The following is a 26,253-nucleotide window of genomic DNA, read 5'->3' as shown; positions in this document are numbered from 1 at the left end:
AACAATTCATTATTTTGGTTTTATCGCCCGCGACAAATCATTATTTTGGTTTTATCGCCCGCGACAATTCATTATTTTGGTTTTGTCGCCCCGACATTACTTTTTTTGGTTTTGTCGCCCGCGACAATTCATTAGTTTGGTTTTGTCGCCCGCAACAATTCAATATTTTGGTTTTGTCGCCCGCGACAATTCGTTTCTTTGGTTTTATCTCCAGCGACAATTTATTATTTTGGTTTTGTCGCCCGCGACAATTCAATATTTTGGTTTTGTCGCCCAAGACAATTCATTATTTTGGTTTTATATTTTGTTTTTGTCGTCCGCGACAATTTTTTTTTTGGTTTTGTTGCCCGCGACAATTCAATATTTTGGTTTTGTCGCCCGCGATAATTCATTATTTTGGTTTAATCGCCCGCGATAATTCATTATTTTGGTTTTGTCGCACGAGACAATTCATTATTTTGGTTTTATCGCCCGCAACAATTCATTATTTTGGTTTTGTCGCCCGCGACAATTCATTATTTTGGTTTTGTCGCACGTGACAATTCAATATTTTGTTTTTGTCGCCCGAGACAATTCATTATTTTGGTTTTATCGCCCGCGACAATTCATTATTTTGGTTTTGTCGCCCGCGACAATTCATTATTTTGGTTTTGTCGCACGTGACAATTCAATATTTTGTTTTTGTCGCCCGAGACAATTCATAGTTTGGTTTTATCGCCCGCGACAATTCATTAGTTTGGTTTTGTCGCCCGCGACAAATCAATATTTTGGTTTTATCACTCGCGACAATTCAATATTTTTGTTTAATCGCCCGTGACAATTCATAGTTTGGTTTTATCGCCCCCGACAATTCATTAGTTTGGTTTTGTCGCCCGTGACAATTCAATATTTTGGTTTTATCAACCGCGACAATTCATAGTTTGGTTTTATCGCCCGCGACAATTCATTAGTTTGGTTTTGTCGCCCGCGACAAATCAATATTTTGGTTTTATCACCCGCGACAATTCAATATTTTTGTTTAATCGCCCGTGACAATTCATAGTTTGGTTTTATCGCCCCCGACAATTCATTAGTTTGGTTTTGTCGCCCGTGACAATTCAATATTTTGGTTTTATCACCCGCGACAATTCATTAGTTTGGTTTTATCACCCACGACAATTCATTATTTTGGTTTTATATTTTGTTTTTGTCGTCCGCGACAATTTTTTTTTTGGTTTTGTCACCCGTGACAATTCCTAATTTTGGTTTTGTCGCCCGTGGTTTTGTCGGAACATTAAGTTTTTTGGTGTGTTAAGGTCGTTTTGGAAATTTACTCGTTCTGGTATATTTTGGATTACTGTGTATGTCATTTGTCAGGACATTAAACAGAAGACGACTTAGGATACTACCTTGCGTGACTCCACTAGTTAGACCGTCTCATTCCAAGATGAGGCGTTCTGTTGATTTCGGTTACAAGTTTCCGTTCAGAGATAACTGCTGAGCCATTTGGGCGACCTATCATTGATACTGTTTCCTAATAGCCTGTTTAGTAATGGCTGATGTTGAGCCTTATCAAATGCTTTGTTGAAATCCACCGTTGAACAGGATTCTAAGACTGTGCAGAAAACCCGTTATCGCTGCTTTGCAGCTATATTTCTGTCTTGATTTTTGAGCTAATTATTTGAAAAAGTTAGTTTTCTCCCATCATTTGAATTCCATCCAAAACAGTTTTCATTCTTCATTTTTAGCCCACTTGGGACTTTAGTCCCTGCGGGCTATTGCGTTCACTTTTCGTCCGTCGTAGTGTCCGTCCGTCCGTAAACGGAATCCAGTTATTTTGGGAAGTTTTGAAGACGCTTCAAGGTAACGTCTTGATATTTGGGTTACACATGTATCTATCCTAGACACACCTTCAGCCCAAAAACTGGCCCTGTCAGAATCAAGATGGCCGACTGGCAGCCATTGTTGTTTGCCAAAATCAGCACTTTTTACACATTTTTGAACTTTTTGAGGGAAATTTTTAAGACGCTTCGATCAATTACCTTGATCTTTCGGATATATGTGAATCCCCCCAGGGCCCATCAGCATAACAAAAATTAGGTCGATCGGACTCAAGATGGCTGTCCTATGACCTTTTTAGTGCCCAAAAATGTTAATTTTGGCCCGAATTCTGAGTCCTGTAGCTTCCTACTGGTTTGCCGTTTCTCATTGAAATTTGTGATGGGTATTCTTTGGAAAGGGATGTTTTATACCTGGGACAGGTATTTTTCATCAGCCAATTATGACGCAATTGGCGGACATCTTGGTGTCACTAGTACTCATTCGTAAATGGGAAAAAGTTTTTCCACATTATATTGATACCTAAGCATATTTTGATACCACAATCAATAAGAAAGTTGTAGCTCATAATGTGTTCTATGATTGTGGTGAGTTTCGAGGTAATTGGATTTCGTATATGGCCACCAGGGGGCGTTGAATAATACAATATCTTCGCATTTCTTTATTATATTCATACCTATGCATATTTTGTAACCACAATCAATTGGAAAGTTGTAGCGCATGACATCATCTATGATTTTTGCGAGTTTTAAGGACATTAGTTTTTCTATATGGTCACCAGGGGGCGTTGAATAGTAGAATAACTTAGTATTTCCTTATTATATTGGTACCTAGGCATATTTTGTTACCATGATCAATTGCAAAGTTGTAGCTCATAACATGTTCTATGATTGTGGTGAGTTTCGAGGTCAGTGGATTTTGGATATGGTCACCAGGGGGCGTTGAATAGTAGAATAACTTTGTATATCCATATTAAATTGGTAACGAGGCATATTTTGTTATCACAATCAATTACAAAATCGTTGCTGCTGACATGTTCTATGATTGTGGTGAGTTTCAAGGTCATCGGTTTTTGTATATGGTCACCAGGGGGCGTTGAATATTGAAATTGTTAGTTTGTTGAGCATTTGGAACCACTTCCCAAGTGGGCATGGTGTCCCTGGACCCCTAGTTCTACAGTCCTTCCAAGATTTACATGGAAAATACTCATAGAAGGGCGCTGTGTTCCCTTCCATTTAAATAGATTTGTGATCTGAAAAAGTATATATGCTTTGAAAGATTGTATATTTTCCTCTTCTACCCTTCATTTTGCTGGTAAAATTCATACTCCAACTAATTGAAAAGGCCTTAGTGTGGGCATTTGGTCACTGGCTCGAAAATTAGCACATTTCTTAAAAAGTTGCTGCAGTTGGCAGTGAATTTTGCATGAGAGGGACAGTGAATGGCAGTGAAATTCCAAATTTCTAGATTTTTCTGAAAAATGACCTTCGGTGAAAGTTATTTTTATTTATGACCTGACAGCTAAAATGATTAATGAATAAAAATCCATAATTTTCGGATTATTATCAGATCATACTGCAGAATAGAATAACAGGCTTATTTATAGGAATTGGTAACGTCTCTGAATTTAATTTGAGCCAGTTTCTGAAAAATAATAATTATGTTAATTAGGTTTTAATAAGTGCTACATAATTGACTTAAAAATCAGGCACGTTGGAAGCAATTTTAGAACTTCAATGATCATTAACCATATAACTGCCACTCCAGTTATAGTCGGGAGCGTAATTTCACCCCAAACTGCCTCTCCGGAAATAGTCTGAACTGAGTAGAGTTGAATAAATATGGGAAGTGTCGAGCTATAAAATACGGTCCCAATTGACAAGCATTATATCAGAAAGTTGTTTACTCGGCCGAGTGATTGTTCGAATTCGACAATCCACTCGGCCGAGTTTAGTAAAAGTTAAGTTCTTTACTTGGCCGAGTAAACGATAGAATTCGCCAATCTACTTGGCCGAGTGACTTATTAAATTCTGCAGTCACACTTGGCCAAGATATCAGTAGTTTGTTCATTCTTACCCTGTCAGTCGAGCAAACAATTAGTTCGAAAATGTCTGTGGGTGCCGCCCGATTGGTTCACAAAATAAAATAAAATTGAATTTGGTCCGGTCCGTATTCCGTTTGCGCCGCCACTGTCGCGCTCACTTCAAGATCATTGATTGAGAATGCCTCGCCAAGCACGCAGCGCTAATATAGTTCCTTGTAAGAAACGTGAAGAACGAAAAAGTACGATCTTGTCAACTGTAACACCCTTGAAACAGCAGAAAACTTCATCATGTGCTTCAGAATCAAATAATACAAGAGCGCCATGTCAGACCATGTCGCAGTAAGTAACCAACAATTAATAACATTAACAACAGGCCTACTAGTACTACAATACATCGTAAGTTTTCCTAATCCTAATAATCTTAACTTACTTGATAAGTTTGATCGATTTCGAAATCCGCTACGATGTAAGCTCGGGACACCCTCACTCTGAACTATCTCCCATGTACTGAAGTAACTCCCATGATTCAGTTCTATTTATATTGGGTCATGTATTGTGTGAATAAAAAACTCTCGGTGCTCGGTCAGAATGATCATCCGAAGACTCGGTCGTAATTCACATTCAATCAATTTTTATTCATCATAAAATCTTACATGGTTTTGGATGATGATACAACAGATGATAAATGAAATTTGTACCAATAACAATGAAAGAGAAAATTAAGCTTAATTCAGGCTACAAAAATTCTGCGACATGAAACAATACCACATTTCGTATAGGCCTACAACCATAAGCTTTTTTTAAATGTTTGGACTACTGTAGTAAAAAGCTTTTTTTTTACTTTTCAGAGATGTTAGTTCATCGTCTTTCCTCAGTATCGAAATAAACCTGGAGTACAATTATATGCAGGATTTGCGAAGAAGTGAGAAATTCTGGATGATTTCGAATAATGCTTTTGTATTGGCGGATTATAAAAGTTCTCAACATTGTGTAGTTAGGAAAGAATCCAGATTCACACATATGGATGAGTCCTGCTCGTTACTGATGTGTACCTGTTTTGTTGGAGAGTGTAACAAGCTTTATCTTCGGGCGTTATCAATGAGTCTAAGTGAACCTGGGAAGTCATTTTATGGAAAGCAATCGGATGCTTACTGTATACATTGCAAAGCAGTTACAATATTATTCCCAAGTGCTGTCAATCCGGATGAATTAGAAGATAACAATGAAACTGAATCTGTAAATATTTTATCGTATTATCCTACACTCGTTGTTGTACGTATGGTAAGCCTTGGGATACACGAGATCCATTTGCTATGAACTGGTTATCGAAAGAGACCGTGAAAGTCCATACTGAAAATTGTTTAATGAATGAAACCACGCATGATGGAATAATTAAGCCAATTAAAGGTAATTCTCCCTGCATTTATTTGTTCACATTTATTTTTTATTCTTTCATGTATTCCAAACAAATCAATTTGACAGTGCTTAATATCATTTCAGCTTATTATCGACCGACTACATGATCGTGTGACTGTAAGCTTCATTTTGATGGCAGCGAAGTTTGCTGATTAATTTAAACAATGCAGATTTTGTAGATTATCGGCTATTGTTTAGATGTTTACATCTGATGGTTGAGGGGCGCAATCCATTGTCAACATTCCAAAGGTATGCTATCGAATTGTACCTAAAAATGAAATGTAAAAAACCAGTGAAATCTTTATCGAGATTTTCCTGAAACATTTTAAACGAAGAAACGCTGTTATCAAATAGATAATTTTTGTTATTTTTAGGGCACTGTCTCGAACTTCAGTGAATCTTTTTAGTGAACATGTGATTCCCCTACATGTATTGCAGGGAAGCTGGAATGTATTTATCAGGCTTCTCTCGTTCACCTGGAATGACGAGTTCGTGTGTCAGAAATTTCTCTCCACTCCGCCTGTAATAATTTGTGAGGGGGTAGATATTGGCTTCAGGAAAGACTTTATTAAATCTGAGTCTTCCACATCATCAGATTTCCCAGAGTCAGCACCAATTTCTGGACCTAAACATCTAGACTGTGTATTTTTCCCATTGACTAAAGCTAGAAAGCTTCTTCGGCAGTATGCGGGTGGTCAGGTAGCTGGATCAGCTGAGACGGTACCTAAGGAGCCAGTTCATTTACCTCAGGCACAAAAAATGGACCAAAATAACTGTCTACACGAGTAACATCTTCGTAGCTTATCCACGTTAATTTTGGAAAATGAATCGTTGACTGCTAAGGAAAATGAGAGAGAATTGTTTAAAGCACTTTCATGTAATGGGCCTGTTTGTGCCCTTGTTCAGTCAAATAATGTAGAATTGACTTTACAATTACTACAGTCCTGCTTGAGGCAGGCTGACTTTTTTCAATCAAGTAATCAGACAAACGTTGCTCAGCTGATGAAAGAAGCAACAATCGTAGTTTGTTTCATACTTGGATGTCGGGATCAAGTTAGCCAAGAATTGACAGATGTTCACAGGACATTCATATATGACACTGTTGCTCGAATTAAATTGTGCTATGAGGTAAGTTGTATATTTATTGTGACTGATATGAAAATGTAAAACTGCTTAACAGTACATTTTTTTGCTACTATGTGAAATTCTTACAATTCAACTTTTTAAAATCATAGGTACAAAATAAATCCAACTTGTACTGTGCTGCAGAAAGCGAAGAGATATTTAGAACACTGAGTTTCTTTCCAGTATCACCAAAGCTACATAAGTAAGTATTCTTCATTTCAGTTATAGTATTAAATGAAATGGGCTATTTTTAATACAGTTGCTTATAAATATTCCAGAGATGCATCATACAAAATGGATACAATACACACAGCTAGAAGTAATTGTTGGGAGAGTGAACGAGACATGTGTCAGAAATATTCGAAGTGTCACAGAGTCCTGACTCCAGGAATATTTACAGTGTTTTGTCTTCATAGCATTAGTTACGGATTTCAGGTAAGAAAAACCTTAGAAATTGAGTAATCTAGTGTCGGATGGGAATAGATTTTTAAAGATAAGAAATATTTATCGTATTCAGGTTATGGAAAGTCACGAATCGCAGAAGCACCCATTCAGCATCTTCAAGACAAGGTTTTCAAAACCTCCTAACCTTATCATGTACGACAATGCTTGTAAACTTCGTCAGTACTGTTTGAATAGGTAAGCGTTTTCACTTCAGTTGACAAATTGTCCATAAGAAACTTATTCATAGATATGAAAAATTGATGAGAATATATAGCTGTGTTAACCTGGTTTAAAATAAGTAACAAGACGAGTAGTGTCATAATCGGAGAAACTGGACAAACATTACATCAACGCTTGAACGGTCACAAATTTGATATCAGACACAAGAAAATGGTTAAACCTATCGGCGAACATATCTATCTTTCGAACCACACTATCAGTAACCTAAAAGTGACCGCGTTACATAAAATGAACACTTCTAATAAGCATTCGCGCGAAATCATGGAACAAAAACTTATTCAACGCGGTGATACTGTTAATCTTGGCCTCAATCGCGATCTAGGATTCATGTCCCACTACAGAACGTAATTTCGTTTGTTATTCATTGTATCTGGACTTATTTTGGACTCCCATTTCTTGTTATTTGTTACTCTTAGATACTATCTGTTTATTTAACTTTGATATAGTTTCATTTTGATTATTTCTCTTTGATTTGTTTTAGTTTGTTGTTCCTTAATTGATTAATTATCCACTCACTCACTTAGTTATTAATTATCATGTCACTCATCATTTATTTGTAATTACTCTTCTCACTCAGTTCTCTGTAATTAGTGTCAGTCTACCTATAAAAACTGTCGTTTTTCTATTGACTATACTCATTCACCTGATTCATTAGTAGCGAAAGCTCGTGCGTCAAATAAATAGTTAACCTATATAGTACTACTCATCTCGTTACTTATGAAAAATGAGTGAATCATCTTTCTTGTTTTGATTATTTTGTAGAGAACCAGAATTCTTCAGAAATACAATGTTCTGTGTTGACCGCTTACACTGGAAAAATCACACAGGGTAAATATTATGTTATTATGTTACTGCGCCTGATTCGTACAGATATATAAAGTTGATGTCACTTTTCTGTCATTTATTGTATCCTCATATAAACACACATTTTTGGTCCCCCACAATTCCAGAGTGGAGTCTGAATAAATTAAATACGTCTTTTCATTTTAGGTTGGGAGTATTAATCCTTTGTGGTTAAAGCAGTATCATTGTAAAGAGTTTATACTGTATTGATACATTTTTAATATGTTACTATAATTACAGATGCTGCGATGGATACTCTCTTGACTTGTACAAAGCGAATGTGGATGTCACAAATATCAACAGCCAAGTCAACGAACAAGCAAATGCAGGCTTGGTTCGCCTGAAATCACAGTTAGCATATATGAAGCCTGAGAACTTTATGCGTCACATTGCTTTGTTCCTCGCGATAGAAAACCGAGATAAAATAACGAAAGTATAATGAATTTGATATCTGAATCTATAAATTGAATTTTATTAAAATATAAACATAATATATGTACACATACACTGAGTGAATAAATTTTCCAATGATTATAATACATGAAATGATAGACTAGGGTATTTTTTCTACCTTAAGGGACATTTTTCTCTTAATTGTTTAATTTTTGCTTTCGAACAATTTTAATAGCAAGTTCATATTAGAAATTAGAATTAAATTTATTTTTGCGTACCTGTCAAGCTTTCACATTTATGAAAAATGTAGGCCGATCTGCCAGTTCTCTCCTCCATGGTAGGTTTTCAGGCCACCACTGAACACGACATGATTCATCTCCCCAGTGTGGGTTGGTAGAACGCATTCCACTTAAAACTTTGCTCAAATATACTAATTTCGTGAGCAGGACTCTGGCGTCATCACTAGGCAGAGAATTAAAACTTCTGCCGTATACCTCAGCTATATTTGGAAACTGATTCGAAATTATCACGTTTTCACTTTCAACTATTCCTGGTTGCTCGTCAGTTGTAATTCCATCACAAATATCCGATATCCGCGTTTTCAACGATTCTTTTTAAACATTGCTCCCCGTTATCGCAACTCCTCGATCTTTAGTTTTGACGTTCCTGTAGACATTGCGTCAGTAGACCTATTTTGTGGCTGTCTGTTATCATAACCGATACTGTCTCGCCATAAGCACTGTGTTTTCTTTGTTTACTCGGCGGAGTAAAGGAATTACTATACTGTTAGCTCGGCCGAGTGGACCGCCGAATTTAACCACTCACTCGGCCGAGTCTTCTTCAATTATGCTCGGCCGAGCAAATGCTCGAGTCACTTGTCAATTTAGTGACTATTATATACCTGAAGTGTCTGCACCTGGCGGATATTGATAGAACTATGTCGGTAGTACAGACACAAACTAAACCTCAAGGTAGCAGAGTTTTTTTGGAAAAATATTACACTTTTACGTTAATTTCACGCTTAGAAAATGACTTGATGTGTAGTAACAAGTGTGCTTATTGTCTTATGGATAATGCTAGAACAAAAAAGCGAACTAAGGTGGGATCAATTCGTTGATATTGTTGATCAGAATGATAACACATTTGGACATTTGAGTGATGAAGCGTCAGATGCGAATTCATCGTTGGGTGTTGAGGATAGTAGTTTGGATTTTTAGGGTGATGATTTTGACAGAAACCATGGCAACACTGAAAATAATTTGGATGATCATAATTATAACAGTGATGGAAATCAGCCAGCTGGTCATTATTTTTGTGGTAACATTCCCTTGTGTCCTTATCCTTGTTTCAAAATATGGCACGCTGAAAAGAATCTGACTTAAAAATGAGAATGTGTTCGAAATCCGAGAATTTTGGTATCAGTGAGTGACCATATTCAGGCACAAAAAAAATCAATTAAAACTGAATAACCATCGTTATCAACATGAAATAACTTTATTGTGTAGCAATCATTACATATAAGTGCATTAGATTGAAAATAATCATATATTTGCTTACTGTAACATGATATATGAGTTTGAAATTTCATTTTTCGATTGGAACAGAGTTTGGCAGCCATCTTGATGACATCATTGGTTGAACTTGTTTATACGGCATTACTTTTTTTTGGTTGGATAAGATAGCTTAGTATATTTACTTTCTAACCATATATAGTTTACACGAGTTAAATTCAGTAGTAAAAGCCATGGAGCTAATTGAATATATTGTATGTTATACCTACAAAAACCACTAATTATAAGTGGCAGGAGAGGGTTAATTGATTACAAAATACTGGCAGTGAAAGGGTTAAGTAATTTATTAAGTTATTATGGCTTTCACCACTGCAGTCCCTGCACTTCCAACGCCTCTGCAAATTCAAATTTTGTTATAATGTATAGCACTAGAGTAATACCTGCGGAAACCACGGGTGATTTCCTTTGGCCCAGAACTTCAAACTGTTCAATTTATTGGCAATGGAATTAAGTCAGGCCATTTGAAATCTATGTGTCCATGCCGGTGGAACCCCTATGAGCTTTGATGACCTGGAGACTGGGAACTATCGGAGGTAAACAAAATATGTTCAGAGCTACGCGGGACTTGAACTCCTGACCCATCAGGTGCAAGTCTTTTGCTGTACTAACTTGGCCATTGTGACTGCATAATGAAACTGTACTGTAGAATTGTTTTGATGCAGTAAGAGTCTATAATTCGACTTCCTGCTTACTGATTGGCTGAAATTTTGTCTGCCTCCGTTTGGCCCCCTATAAATATTTTCACATCCACCCGTTGCATTAGTTTATACAATGATTGACTACCACACAAAATTTCAAGGCCCAATTCTTCTCCACGGTGACACTATTTGGTACATAGTTTCATAGTAATATATAGACTAGAGAAATACCTGTGGAAACCACAGGTGATTTCCTTTGGCCCAGAACTTCGAACTGTTCAATTTATTCGCAATGGAATTAAGTCGGGCCCTTTAAAATCTTTGTGTCCATGCCCTATGAGCTTTGATGACCTGTACCCATGGAGACGGGGAACTATTGGAGGAAAGCAAAATATGTGTGGTGTTGTGCGGGACTCGAACTTCTGACCCATCAGGTGGCAGTCTTGTACTCTACTAACTGGGCCATTGTGACAGCATAGTGATACAGTACTGTAGATTTGTTTTGGTGCAGTATGAGTCTATAATTAGAATTCCTGCTTACTGATTGGCTGAAATTTTGTCTGCCTCCGTTTGGCCTTCCTATAGATATTTTCACACCCGTTTATACCTGTTGCATTCGTTTATACAATGATTGACTACCACACAAAATATCAAGGCCCAATTCTTGTCCACAGCGACGCTATTTGGTACATAGTTTCGTATTAATATATAGATTATAATGAAGTTTACCTTATTCTGTTGAAAATTCAAGGTTGCGGGCCGCTTCTCAGGGATGATAATTTTTATCATTTCTCTGATCGAAGCAAATCCATTGAAAAAGATGGGGGGTTGGTGAGGATAATGGCATCATAAGGGTAGATTGGTATGACCATGAAAGCGTTTCCCGATCTATTTTTAAATGCATTCATTTTCGTTAACGAAGTTTTATCCATCTGTTGCCCGACCGTGATATGTATCTACATTATTGATTTTTTGACCGAGTGTTGCTCGCGTGTAGTGCTGAAAAACGGCTTTTGCGGCCCGTAACGTGGTGCTGCCTACATTGTTTTTCTTATGCAAATGAATAGATGATGAGCATCTTGACTCGTCTTGGAACTAGCAGTGTGTTAACGGTAAAACATCGGACGATGTTATTTGATTCTCTGAGTGAAATTTCAATGTTAAAACTGCTGAAAAACGATCTAAGACGATGTGAAAAATCATCGGCGCACGTGACTGGCAGCTACGGCGTTCCTTATTTCTAAGTTATTACGAGATTTAAAATTTTCCGCCTTAATGATGCCCTGTTATCATCCCTGTCTTGTGCTTTATTGAAATTTTGCCTATCCCCAGCATTTAATGATAATGGCAATTCTATGGATTTTTATAGAAAGAAGATATATCAGAGGTACTGTGTCAAACAGGAGCTGAAGATGAGGAGGAGGAGGAGGATGATGATGATGATGAGGAGGATGATGATGATGAGGATGATGATGATGATGACCTACTTGATGATAGTGGTGATCCCCGATCCTCCACACCTGATTCTGATTATACTGACCCTACAAGTATGTATGTTTTCACTTTCCACCATGCACGTTACAATATGGAAGTTCAGCAGAGCGGTTAAATACAAACTATGCAAATGCCCTTGGTCAGTGTTTATAGCAGAAACTGGGCAAGTCAAGTGATATCTATATCTTTGCCGAAGCATGACCATATATTTCTTTTTAGCTCACTTAAGCATACCTTTCCCAATTTTGGTCTAAATTCTAAGGCCAGTAGGTTGCTAATAGTTTACCATTTTTCATTGAAATTTGTGATGGGTATTCTATGAGGATGGATCTGTAGTATATCTGGTGGGCTTTGAGATCAGTCAAATATCATGCAATTGGCGGCCATCTTAGTGTCATCAGTCTTCATTGGAAAGTTGGAAAAAGGTATTTTGAGGAAAATATCCACAGGTTTTGAATTATAGTCTTGATATGTTATTATTATTATTAGCACTGATACATCTCTTCCTCTCCTTACCCAATTTTGTATATGGTCGCCAAGGGGTGTTGGAATAGTGGAATAAGTCTGTATTTCCATTTTATGTAGGGACCTAGGCATACTTTGTTACTACAATCCATTGCAAAATTTTAGCTCATAACATACTCTATAAATGTTGTGAGTTTCAGGGTTATTGGTTTTTGTATATGGGATGATCCATAAAGTACGTATGCATGGTCAAGGTATGACCTTATCGTACAATGCGTACAAAATGCGTATCATAGGTAGTTTCAATTTAGATTTAGCATACGTACTTAATGAATGAAAGATAATCTAACTTAAGCTAGTTGTAGTATTCCTGGGGCCAAGATCCAGCTCCTAGACAATGAATAAAGTGAACAATAGATTAACAATCACACTTCATGGTCTACGCCATACTTTATCACCCATCATAGGTGGCAGTATCATACAACAATATGTATACAAACACTACACCAGTGTCTGGCCATAACTCAGTAAGAACAACACTCAAACTTTCACTTGGTTTGTATTGATTATGTAGCCTGACAACAGTGAAATAAATATAGCACTTATTTAAGCGTACCATTGACATCGAGGAACCATGTTGGATTCAAAAAAGTGTGTAATATATCCTACGGTACTAAAATGTGATTTGTTTCAAGATAATGGAGCCCATCGAGAACTATCGATGTGTATTATGTATATTCCATTGTTTACATACTAAAGACAGTGTGTGTAAAACAGTGTAACATAGATTTTTAGCCCACTTGGGACTTAAACCCCACGGCCTATTGCGTTCACTTTTCGTCCGTCGTCCGTCGTCCGTCCGTCCGTCCATCCGTCCCTAGACTGAATCCAGTTATTTTGGGAAGTTTTGAAGACGCTTCAAGGTAATTTTTTGATATTTCTTATACATGTATCTACCCTAGACACATCTTCAGGCCAAAAACTGGCCCTATCAGATTCAAGATGGCCGACTGGCAGCCATTGTTTTTCGCCAATATCAGCACTTTACACATTTTCGAAGTTTTCGAGGGAAATTTTGAAGACACTTTTATCAATAACCTTGATTGTTTGTGTATATTTGTACCTCCCAATCAACAAAAGAAAATTTGGGTCGATCGGCCTTAAGATGGCCGTCCTATGACCTTTTTAGTGCCCAAAAATGTCAATTTTGGCCCAAATTCTGGAGTCCTTGTAGCTTCCTACTGGTTTGCCAATTCTCATTGCAATTTGTGATGGGTATTCTTTGGAAAGGGATGTTTTATATCTGAGACATGTATTTTTGATCAGCCAATTATGGCCTAATTGGCAGCCATCTTGGCGTCATCAGTACTCATTCGTAGGTGGGAAAAAGTTTTTCCACATTATATTGATACCTAAGCATATTGTGTTACCACAATGTATTGGAAAGTTGTAGCTCATAACGTTTTCTATGATTTTGGTGAGTTTCAAGGTCATTAGTTTTTGTATATGGCCACCAGGGGGCATTGAATAATTCAAAAACTTAGTATGTCTATATTATATTTGTACCTACGATATTTTATTACCACAATCAATTACAAAGTTGTAGCTCATGACATCGTCTATGATTGTAGTGAGTTTCGAGGACATAAGTTGTTTTATATGGTCACCAGGGGGCGTTGAATAGTAGAAGAACTTGGTATTTCCTTATTAGATTGGTAGCTAGGGATACTTTGTTACCATGATCAATTGCAAAGTTGTAGTTCATGACATGTTCTATGATTGTGGTGAGTTTCAAGGTCATTGGGTTTTGCATATGGTCACCAGGGGGCGTTGAATAATAAAAATAACATAGCATTTCCTTATTAGATTGGTACGTAGGGCTATTTTGTTACCGTGATCCATTGCAAAATTGTAGTTCATGACATGTTCTATGATTTTGGTGAGTTTCAAGGTCATTGGGTTTTGCATATGGTCACCATGGGCGTTGAATAATATAATAACTTAGTATTTCTATATTATATTCTATATACATATTTTGTTACCACAATCAATTGCAAAGTTGTAGCTCATGACATCGTCTAAGATTGTGGTGAGTTTCAAGGACATAAGTTATTCTATATGGTCACCAGGGGGCGTTGAATAGTAGAAGAACTTGGTATTTCCTTATTAGATTGGTACCTAGAGATATTTGGTTACCATGATCAATTGCAATGTTGTAGATCATGACATGTTCTATGATTGTGGTGAGTTTCAAGGTCATTGGGTTTTGCATATGGTCAGCAAGGGGCGTTGAATAGAAGAATAACTTAGTATTTCCTTATTAATTTGGTAACAAAGCATATTTTGTTATCACAATCAATTACAAAATCTTAGCTGCTGACATATTCTATGATTGTGGGGAGTTTCAAGGTCATTGGTTTTTGTATATGGTCACCAGGGGGCATTGAATATTGAAATGGTTAGATTGTTGAGTATTTGTAACCACTTCCCAAGTGGGCATGGTGTCCCTGGACCCCTAGTTTTTTTTTTTGCTTACACAAGTCAGGACCAGTTAAACAAATGCGTACGCCATGCATACGGATGTTAGGACCTCATATTTTCAGCCATTTCCATGTGTATGTACTTTATGGACCATCCCTATGCTCACCAGGAGCGTTCAATAGCAGAATAACTTAGTATTTCCATATTATATTGATATCTAGGCATATTTTGTTATTATAATCAGTTGCTCAATTTTAACTCATGACATGTGTGATTATGGTGAGTTTCGAGATCATTGGTTTCAGTATATATTCATCAGGGGACGTTGAGTATTGAAATGGTGAGATTGTTGAGCATTTCAAAGCATTTCCTAAGTGGACATAGTGTTCCTGGACCCCTAGTTCGCATATTGGTAATATTGAGAAGGGATCGGCCAATTGAACAAAGCATAAATGTTGCTCTCACCAAAACCCGAATATCTCTGAGATATTCAATATTACGGCTGTGTAGAAGTAGTGTTTTGTGATGACTGCCGTCTATTTTATTAATTTTTGCCTGTTCATGCCATTGCATGGTGATATATCAGTGATTAAAACAGTGTAAATCCGGGTCACAAAGTTCTAAGATTGGTAGATCGTCCGTAAAAGCGTTCATTATATGCGTTTTCACGATTTCCATTCAAGAAGACAGTAAAAATTGAATCAATAACTGCATCTATTTGAATTGTAAACATTGTGTTGATTTTGTGCGTGACACAGAAAAAGCTGATCGCGGAGGCGGAACCAGCCCATGTATATGACGTCTGGCCGAGGCTGGGACCGGCTTTTAAACTGCGTCAGGGACTGTGACCGTGTTTCAGATGCTTCCGGCACAATTCAATTCAATAGTTGATTTAAAGGCTCAACTTCGCGGAAATTGTGCCAATTAATGGTAAATTTTCATAAAATTTTCTGAACACAAGGGAAGGGGGACACCCCCTCCAGCTCTTCCCAAACGACTTCATTTTAACCTTCTTGAAATACATACGTACTTGTGACAATGAAAGCCCTGTACCAATGGCCAAATATGCCATAGTAGTTTGGGTAGCTGATATCATTTTTCTCATAGTGCAACCTTTGTCAAAGTCTGGTCGGATGCTTAGATTGTTGAGAGAGGACATGGAACGTATCGAAAAATGTTACTCTGAATTGCGTAAATTGTGAGATCATTATGAGATTAAAATATATTACTTAGACATTTTCATTTAAATTCTATATCACTTATATCAGGACACTGGTGGATAATGTTGACTTGTGTTTTTCCAGACATCATAGTTTGATATTTTAGTTGTCTACAACAACATGAATGTAGGTCCGAAATTAGCCAATTTAACTATGTAGCAACAATTACTTGGGTTGCTGTATTTTTATTTCAACTCGACTATTGTACTGGCTTAAAGGTAAGCTTTGTGTACGTGACCAAATTTCTAGGTTTATCTAGTTATATTGTTGGTAAGCTTTTGGTATTTTCATATCACGCCAGGGAATCTTGATATTGAAAATATTTGTGGAAAATGAGCGAAGTTAAATGCAACGTTTTAGCGGCAGCAAAGCAGCCGACAGCCCAGCAGGGGCTGTCTATTGCAATGGCTTTGCACCAAAATAAACTGCTATCAGTGAAATTTCGCTAAGCTGCTTTTAATTAAGACAGCTGAAGGAAGTTTAATTTCAAACGCGCATTATCATCTTTAGCAATCCTTTTAATCTTCCGACAAAAGTTTTGCCCCATCGAACATCGAACAAACTATGAGCAAACTAAGCACGTCACAAACGTCAATGCATTGCTCGCCATTTCCTGACGCCCATAATTACGTCAGAGGTGCCGAAATTCCCGGAAATTCCTAGTTGCACGTATTTGCATAACTTAGGAAAGCAGAGAATTTTCGACGTTTTTCTCGGAAAATACTGCATCATCCGTTCGAAGCTTACCAGCCTGACCTCCGTGCATCAATTCTACTTGCAATACAACTCTCAAGCCGGGGCACAACAGTATTTGGGAAAATAAGAAATAAACGTTTGGGTCCAACCGTCCCTAGATCCGCTGTTGCTTCGAAAGCTCTTCATTCAACCTGATCTTTATTAAATGCATTCTGAAATGAGATGAAATTTTGAATAAAGTGAATTTGACGCGTCAAAAATGTTATTTTGATTTTGACAATATTTCCATGCCATATAAACAAGCTGTGTTCCGTATATGGTCAGAAACATTGAAGATGAGCTTCAACCTCAAAAAGGCATGATATGAATATTGGATACAAAGAAAACCCAAGTTAATATTATTACTTTTTGTTCGAGTGAGAAGATTATTTTGTTCGAATGAAGATTACTCATTATAACGAAAAGACTATTTAGTTCCATGAAAATATTTCTTTGGAATAAAAAACGCTTTGATCGGTAAATATACTTGTTTCAGTGAAAAACTTAATGTTCCAACAGGAAAATTTTGTTCGAATGGAGTTGATTCTGCTTGATCGAAAAATATACTTTTTGTCCGAACGAAAAACCTTTCATTCTGACAAAAAAATTTGTTCAAACGAAAACAATTTTGTTCGAACAATTTTTCAAACCAAGTTTTGTTTGAATGAAATTATTTTGTTCGATCGAACAAAATATTATTAGTTCGAACAAAAAATTTTTGTTCCGACAAAAAAAATATGTCCGAACGAAAGGTTGTTTGAAAGAAAAAAAGATCTTTTCATCTGGGGCTCCATAGTAACTTAAGTCCTCTGGAATTAATAAAATACCAGTTTTCCGAAATAACCATAGAAGCGATAACATTAAAAACCTCATTTTCTAATGAGTAAATACAGTTTATTGACACGAACGTTTTCGGGATCATATCCCCTCATCAGGTGAAATACAAGTGAATCAAATGATTAAACTACAGGTTTATATACAACATAAGTTACAAAATTACAAGTGCTAAATTCTAAGCTAATTACAAACCAAGTAACGCTCATCCTTTATCCTAAATGTATTCAAATAATTAGTTTGTAATTAAATACTTGGTTTGTAATTAGCTTAGAATTTAGCACTTGTAATTTTGTAACTTATGTTGTATATAAACCTGTAGTTTAATCATTTGATTCACTTGTATTTCACCTGATGAGGGGATATGATCCCGAAAACGTTCGTGTTAATAAACTGTATTTACTCATTAGAAAATGAGGTTTTTAATGTTATCGCTTCTATGGTTATTCGGATATTTGAACTCTCTTCCTAAGATCTAAATACCAGTTTCATTAATGATGAAAAAAATAAAAATTACTGTTTGAAGACTGCGGCTGAATGTGAAGTCTTGCAGTAATAAAAATGTTTATTTAAACTTGAATTGATAATCGAAGTGACGAGCAGCCTGCAGTGGATTTCAGATTGGGGACTCAGAAAAACATGTCACCTCATTAAATGGGGCCCAATTTTCGATGTTAACGGCCCGACAGTGCTTTTGTAACGTAATTCATTCATCAGAACACGGACGGGGTATCTGTGGGTCGAAGTGAGCTAAATGAAATAAAATGGATTGTATTGGAAACAGCAGTAAGGTAAGAAAGCCTATGCATTTTTAGGCCAGCCGTAGGCTATTACTATACAAATGGAGCGAATTTAAATGAAATGGTTTCCAGAGCAAAGGCGCTTTGACTGTGCAACGGAGCATATATTCATACAAATCATTCATTAGAGCATTATCCATTCTCCAACCCCTATGAAGCTGAACTTTGAAAAGGGCCCTCGTTCATTAATTCATATTTATTAATTAAATTTATTATATTTATTATGAGTTATTAATTTATAATGAATGAGCGTCTTCGCGAAAATCTGAACTCAAAAATATCTGTTTTAGAAAAAGCCAATAAGAAAGCAAAGACTCCTCTATGATTGGCTTAGCCGCAGAGATCAGCAGGTGTTCACGTGAACCCGCAGTATCGTCTACTGTTTTACTTCCGGTTTTATTTTAAGGTCTAAAATTGTATGTCAAAATCGATTTCTGTGAAATCTTTAGTTGATTTGGTTTTTGGGAGGAATATTTTTATTTGCACTACAGAAAATATTGACAATTATGCAAAGTCCGGGAAAAATAGCTTTTTCTCAAATCGGATGGATGACCTGGATATGCTAATTAGCCATGTGCTCAAACTGCAAATTCAATCAAATTTTATTCTGCCAAAAAATATTAAATCCAGTTCAATTTTGCTTTATTGAACAAATAAAACATATAATCAAATCCAATTCCATTTTTTTTTTTACTGAGCAAATTTCAGAAAATTTAATTCTATTCCGCATTCAAATCAATAAGACCAAGGGACAAGATTTATCTGAGGTATTTTTTCTTGCCAGCTCCAGTCGCTGTCTGTGCTACTTATGAAAACACAATTGTATTGTGTAAATTATTGGTATAGTAATGGTATTGAGCTGCGAGTGGATTTTGACAAATATAACCCACAGAATCCATCATTTGCCATATTATGAAAAGCTGACAGGCTCGCCATAGTGCCCCTTGGGGCTCTTGTTAACAAAAATTGTGTGGAATGAAATAATAGATATAGCTGCAAAGTAGCAATAATGGGTTTCTGCTTTGCTGGATGAATTGTTGTTCTTTGAGGCGTACAGAGTTTTTGTCAATATCAGTTCACAGCAGTAATGTGAATTGATAGACATTAATTTGTCCATCACTAGGCACCATACCCTAAATTCAAGAATTAATCACTCGTTTTTCTAATTAGACAGTTATTCTAATCGACGGATTTATTGACAATTTGAGATGCTCCCTAAGATATCTTAATAACAATGTATTGAAAGATTACAAGCTCCTAGCGTAATGAATGTATAAATTATGCCAAGAAATGAATACAGAGTATTATTGATGTTACTGAATAAAATACAATAATTTGATAAGAAGGGGAAATTAAATTTGCCATTTCAATTCCAATGGGCAAAGCGTGGTTACAAATCAAACATTGCTGAAGAACCCAGTTCCAAACCAATACTTGTAAAGCAGATTAGAAGATTGATTGTTCAGAGTGTTTAATGTGCGCATGGTATACGATCACTGAAAATAGAAACATTTAGTGACATTTAGTTATCTGAAAATGGTGAATGGTGTAAACTGTGGGACCAGGGACACCGTGCCCACTTGGGAAGCGGGTTCAAATGCTCACAACTTAACAATTTCAATATTCAACCCCCTCTGGTGACCATATAATAAATATGCCTAGGTATCAATAAAATAAGGAAATAATAAATCATTCTACTTTTAAACGCCCCCTGGTATGCAAACCCAATGACCTTGAAACTCAACACGAACCTGGAACATGTCATGAGCTATAATTTTGCAATTGCTCGTGGTAACAAAATATTCATAGGTACCATTATAATATAGAAATACTAAGTTAATGTACTATTCAACACCAATCACCTTGAAACTCACTCCGATGATAGAACATATTATGACCTACAAATTCGCTATCGTTTGTGGTAACAAAATTTGCTTAGGTACCAATATAATGTAGAGATACTATGTAATTCTATCATTCAATGCCCCCTGGTGACCATATACCAAAATCAATGGCATTGAAACTCACAACAATAATAAAACATACCATTAGCTACAATTTTGCAATTGATTGTGGTTACAAAATATGCATAGGTTCCAATATGAATAGAAAATTATATGTTATTCAATATTTAACTCCCCTTGGTGGCAAGAACAAAGAAAAAGGTGATTCTAATGCCATCTGAGGAGATGTATTTTATGACAGTGCTAGTAACGATCAAATGTCAAGACTATAAGTTAAAAACTTGTATTTTCCTTAAGAAACTTTTTCCACCTGAATGAATACTGATGACACTAAGACGGACGCCAATCGTGTGATAATTGGCTGATCAACAATACCTGTCTGATGTATTAAAAATCATAGAATACCCATCAAAACTTGCAGTGTAAAATGGCAATCCATTAGGAAACTACAGGACTCAGGCTTAAATGACATTTGCAGGCACAAAACAGGTCACAGGATGGCCATCTTAAGTCTGATCGCCCTAATTTCTAGTCAATGTCTTAAGCCCGCAAAATCCTTAGAAAAAGTAAACAACTGTGATGTTAGCTGGTGTTTTCTAATTTCTGCCGATTTATCTTGCGGCAAACCGTCATTAACCTAGGCTATTGTGTAACCGAGCTACATTGTATCGATATCAAAGTACCCAGGGTAATTTTTAATTGCATGTGATTTTTTAGCCCACTTTGGACTTTGCGTTCACTTTTTGTCAGTCCGTATTCGGAATCCAGTTATTTTGGGAAGTTATTATGGTACGTGTATTACGTACATCTCATATAAGTAAATCTATTGAGGAGTATTCCTGTTACTAGCTGAATACGCATGTAAAATCTATATGATGCAAAAACTTGTGTATACAGCACAAGGCTATAAAAATTCCTCAGTTGCATTCACTCGAGGAATGTCCTCATTCAACGGCAAAACAATCGACTTCCAAGAGATAAAAATACCACTACTGCTTACTTGTTGCTATAGATCTAGAACATGACTCTATCAATGCATGTAAGGACACACACACAAATACACGTATTTACGCGCTTTGGGAATAAGACACACGCAATACATGTACGTAGATGGATACTGTTTGAATCAGGATTAAATTTCTATGTTTTGAGTAAACGGTGGAATTCTGACTTATATTATGTACAGTATCTGTCAATGCAGCGTAGTACTTGTGATACAGAATAGTTTCACCAACAGTGAAGGTAAGTTGCAGAAAGCAAACCCTAATAATAATCAGCAGAATGACAATAGGGTTTCTGCGAAAGCATCAGAAACCCTAATAAGAATCACGCGAATATCAATAGGGTTTTCTCTGAAGTAACAGAAAACCCTAATTACAAAGAGTAATACATTGTATTATGTTATAATTTAACAGCAGGAGAGATATAGAAAAGCAAGATTTAGGTATATACCACCCAAAAGAAGAAGAAAAGTCATGTTAATTTGACAATCATATCACAAGGATAACCAACAATTACAAAATATATTATGAGGATTTAACTGAAGAGCAGATCAATATTAATGTGCTAATCAGATGGTTAAAGACATTGCAGTCATTTGGGGCCAATAGATAAGGAAATGCTTTTGGAAATTTATGTAGGTGAGATACGTGTGACGGTATTTCCTAGAATAAAAATATCTTATGCAAGGGTTCAAATTTCGTTTTCATTCTAAGGCAGGCCCATAGGGAACAACAATCACTATCATCATGATAACAAATTCACAAATGATAGTTTTTGCAAATTTTGTCTAAACCGAATAGTTCTACCATATATCACACTCATAACTGCATGGTTTGCATAATGATTATCATATCCCCCCGATGAAGTCGTGGGGGGATGTATCAGTTTTCGCAGCAGCGTGTTCACGTGTACTTACCATGCACACGATAACTCGAAAAGCGGTTGAGCTAATTTAATGAAATTTTATGGTATATGTATGATAGTATGTTGATGGACTCTTTAGTTATGGGGTATTATCCAATTATAAGATGGCTGAATTATGACCTTCTTTCTAGTTGTGAACTTCCCGTTTACATGATAACTCAAAAACCGTTTGAGCTGATTCCATGAAATTTGTATAGTGTGTGTATGATAGTATGAAGAGGAACCCTATTGATTTGGGGATTTCTCCGATAAAAGATGGCTGACTCATGACCTGCTTTAAGGTCAAAATGGCATATTTTGAACTCTTAAACGATACTGTAATCATTGCTGATGCTTCATCTATTGTCACTTTGTACCTGAAGGACCCACATTTTCATCTGAAAAATTAGGATTTTACGTTGCATAATGACTGATTGGTGGCCACATTGATTTTCATAGATGTCCCTATGTGAACTTCCCGTGTACGTGATATCTCAAAAACTGTCTGAGCTGATTCCATGAAATTTTTGTGTGTAGCATAGAATGTAAAGTATTCTTTTGAAGAATTCTCCAATTCAAGATGGCCGACTTTCTGGTCAGAACGTTGCCCTCTTAGGATACTCTTTCTTAGTGCAGCTATCTGATTCTATCAGGCCATCCCAAAATAATGGTCTGTTTGCCGTAACCTGACCGCCCAGACTTCAAAGGTACCGAGTGAAAACTGTTTTTGGGATTCATTGAAATAAATTTTACTCTCGATAACGGCCGACCGACCGACCCACTTCCTATGTATCTTTGAAGTCAAGTGTACGTCGAGTGAAAATATGTTTTGAGTGTTGCCTAGTTTAAGTTTTCCAGGAAACTGGAAGTGTTCCAATAAGCTGCCATTCATTCTTAGTGACTATTTTAAAGTTGGGGATATTATAGCACGCATATATTCAATGTACTGTTTCATTTTGAGCACTAGAGATGACGCTCCAGATGAAGTTCAGAAAAAAATTCAATTTCAAAATTGTTCTTGAAATCTAGGCTATATACGAATTTCCCGTGCACAACGCAGATTTTTGATATTTTTTCCATATAAAAAGGGTGATAATTTTTTTGCCCATAAATTTTGCAAAAAAATCATCCTGACTCATCCTGAAAACTTGAGTCGGTGTTACAGCAAACAGACAATTATTTAGGAATTGTCTCGGATCTGAAATGATGAAATCAGGCTGAACCCATGAATGAGAAATCTTGTTGCTTCATAAGGATGATGGATTTTATCAAAACATCCATAAAGTTCATTTACTAAATTCTCAAAATAATATTAAAATATTGATTTTCTGAAGTGATGTCACACACTACACCAATAACATACACCTGAGAATTGCTGATTGAAATACTCATTTCTAAATAATGAATGAACTGAAATTTAAATCAGTGACTTATTTTACAGAATTTAACCAATATTTATAGTATTCTATATTTTTTTCAGGTTTATCACCAGGATTAAGGATAGTTTTTCGCCCAGCAGCTCACACAAAGGTGCTATATGACCGCGAGGATGATTGTGATAGCTCTCGTGATGAAAGTGATGTTTTGACTTCAGGTCAACATGAATCATTATCACTGCCCGGAACCCCACTTGTCTCAGAAGGGTCAACTGGCTCAAGTAGCAGTGGTTCCAGTCGGAGAATGCTCCTGAATCCCACTGTACATCCTGATGAAGAACGGTTACATGTGTACAGAGTAGATGAGTGAAAGTGAATGCGGGCTACAAGAAACATCAAGAAATATTATTTATGTATGAATATTGATTCCATGAGAGCACAACTCAGCCATATTTTGTCATTTTGATGTAAGAGTGAATGAATGAATTACTCAATTTTCTGCCATTCATGATCTTTAAAGAATCTTGTGAAAAAGTGTGCTCACCTTGGAATTGCTGCCCTCATCTAAAGACAATTCTATTAAAAAGCCCGATAGAAATCAAATCTGTTCTCCTGTGCCATGTTGTTGAGAAAATTTTTTATACTGAATATATGAAGCACTGGCAGGTTTTCATGATCGCAATCAATGTCTATTTAGCCCACTTAGGGGTTTAGTCCCAGTAGGCTATTGCATTCACTTTCATCCATAGTCCGTACATTCGTTCATTCATCTCTTTAAAGACCGAATTCAATATTTTGGAAAGTTATATATGTGTATGAAATAAGTCATTTGTACCCTGTTCCGACTGTACGCTCTTCACTTTTAGAACAATTTTCTCATAAGGCCGTCCCATATTAATTTTTGTTTGCAGTAACACTGATCCACGTTTTCAGGGTGAGTCAGTAGGTAGGTAGGAAGAAAATCTTTTTAGGGAATAAAACAATTTTATCATCTTTTTTACATGAAAAACAATATCACAAATCGGCGTTGTTCATTTATCTAATAGCCTAGATTTCAAGAATAATTTTCAAATTTTTACTTCATCCGAAGTGTCATCCATGTGTTCAAAATGAAACAACATTGATCACCTCGCGCTTTAACATTGCTGGCTTTAACATATTCACTAGAATGATCGGCAGGAACACGGCCAGTTTCCTGGAATACTTAAACGTGGCCACATGTCTGTCTTGTATCTAGACAAAGAAGCAGATGTCAATGGATTTAATCACCATAATAACTATTCATCTAACTGCATGATGGACACCATATTGAACAACCTGGAAATTCCCACTTGCTATTTCAAGCCATAATAGGGTGGTAAGGTTCCATCACTCCAAGGCACGATTTCACACGATGCACAGTTCACAAACATACATAGCTCATACATTGGCAGAGGGTCAGTCGGTCGGCTGTTCTTGTAAAATTTTTCATTCAATTCAATGAATCCCAGAATCGATACTTTTGAATTCGGGTTGGTCAGTTTACGGTAGACAATTATTTTGGGATGGCCTAACTATAGCCATAGGGATCACGGGAGGATGATCTCTATGCTTGACACATGAAGGCCATTTGAGATGGCAGCCACACCCATATTTGTGCGTGAATGAGGCATTTTGTAGCTTGTTTCCGGTCTATGGTCTATGGACTAATTATTATATATATACATTATGGACAAGCGAATGAGCCCTATTTTTTCAACCTGGGTAAGTCATCTACCGTCAACCTTTATGTCTCAGTTGTGGGTACATTGTTATAACATTGCTGCAGTAAATTAAGCATAGATTATGCAAATTACAGAAATTAAAAACCTTATTATTATAAGCTAGAACATTGCTTTGTTTTGTGGTTATCATTAACTTCAGTTTGCATAGTTTTCATTTGAAAATTCAATCTAGTAATAATATAAAACAATGATGTTATACTTTTTGGTTTACCTTTATCAGCGATATGATGTTGGCATTGAGCCAATTGATGTAAAATCGCGGTACGTTTTTTTATGTGAGCATTTGTTTCATTGGTTCTCGGCTTAAACGACGTATAATCGATGCGATTGAAACATGGCGAACCTCCGTCGATGACATGGTCAACGGAGTTGAAATTCTACGAAAAAATGTTTTTGGTGGGAAAATTCTTAGCTCTCGCGTATAAAATTGCAATGACAACGATTCGGTGGCGTTGTCTCTACGAGCGAATGTAATTGGCTTTTTTGGGATATACGGGGAATTCCGACGCTACTAAAATAATTGTGGGAAAGCCATAGAATGGCGAACGTTTCATTGGACTAGGTGCCGTAAACGTGCGAATTTCAAATGCTCATTGCTGGTGAGAATGTAATTACTATCCGCCACAGGTATTATTTCATTCTAATACCCGGTGATTGATTTCATTGGCATTGAAGTGTAAGCGA

The 26,253-nt window shown here is 36.5% G+C and overlaps 1 protein-coding gene across 1 annotated transcript in view; it reads left to right on the top strand.

Moving 5' to 3' along the window:
* The window catches only part of LOC141904637 (putative E3 ubiquitin-protein ligase MGRN1), a 124,027-nt gene extending 99,186 nt beyond the window's left edge, over positions 1-24,841 (top strand). Inside the window, exons 11-12 of the mRNA XM_074793264.1 lie at positions 11,902-12,079; positions 23,911-24,841. Of these exons, the coding sequence (XP_074649365.1) occupies positions 11,902-12,079; positions 23,911-24,176 (444 nt within the window). The 3' untranslated portion in view covers positions 24,177-24,841. The remainder of the gene's footprint in view (positions 1-11,901; positions 12,080-23,910) is intronic.
* The last annotated feature ends 1,412 nt before the right edge of the window (positions 24,842-26,253 follow it).

Source organism: Tubulanus polymorphus, chromosome 4 (assembly GCF_964204645.1).
Source record: "Tubulanus polymorphus chromosome 4, tnTubPoly1.2, whole genome shotgun sequence".
Classification (NCBI taxonomy): Eukaryota; Metazoa; Nemertea; class Palaeonemertea; order Tubulaniformes; family Tubulanidae; genus Tubulanus; species Tubulanus polymorphus.
Note: the sequence above shows the minus strand (reverse complement) of the source record. Positions and strands in the feature narration are given on the sequence as shown.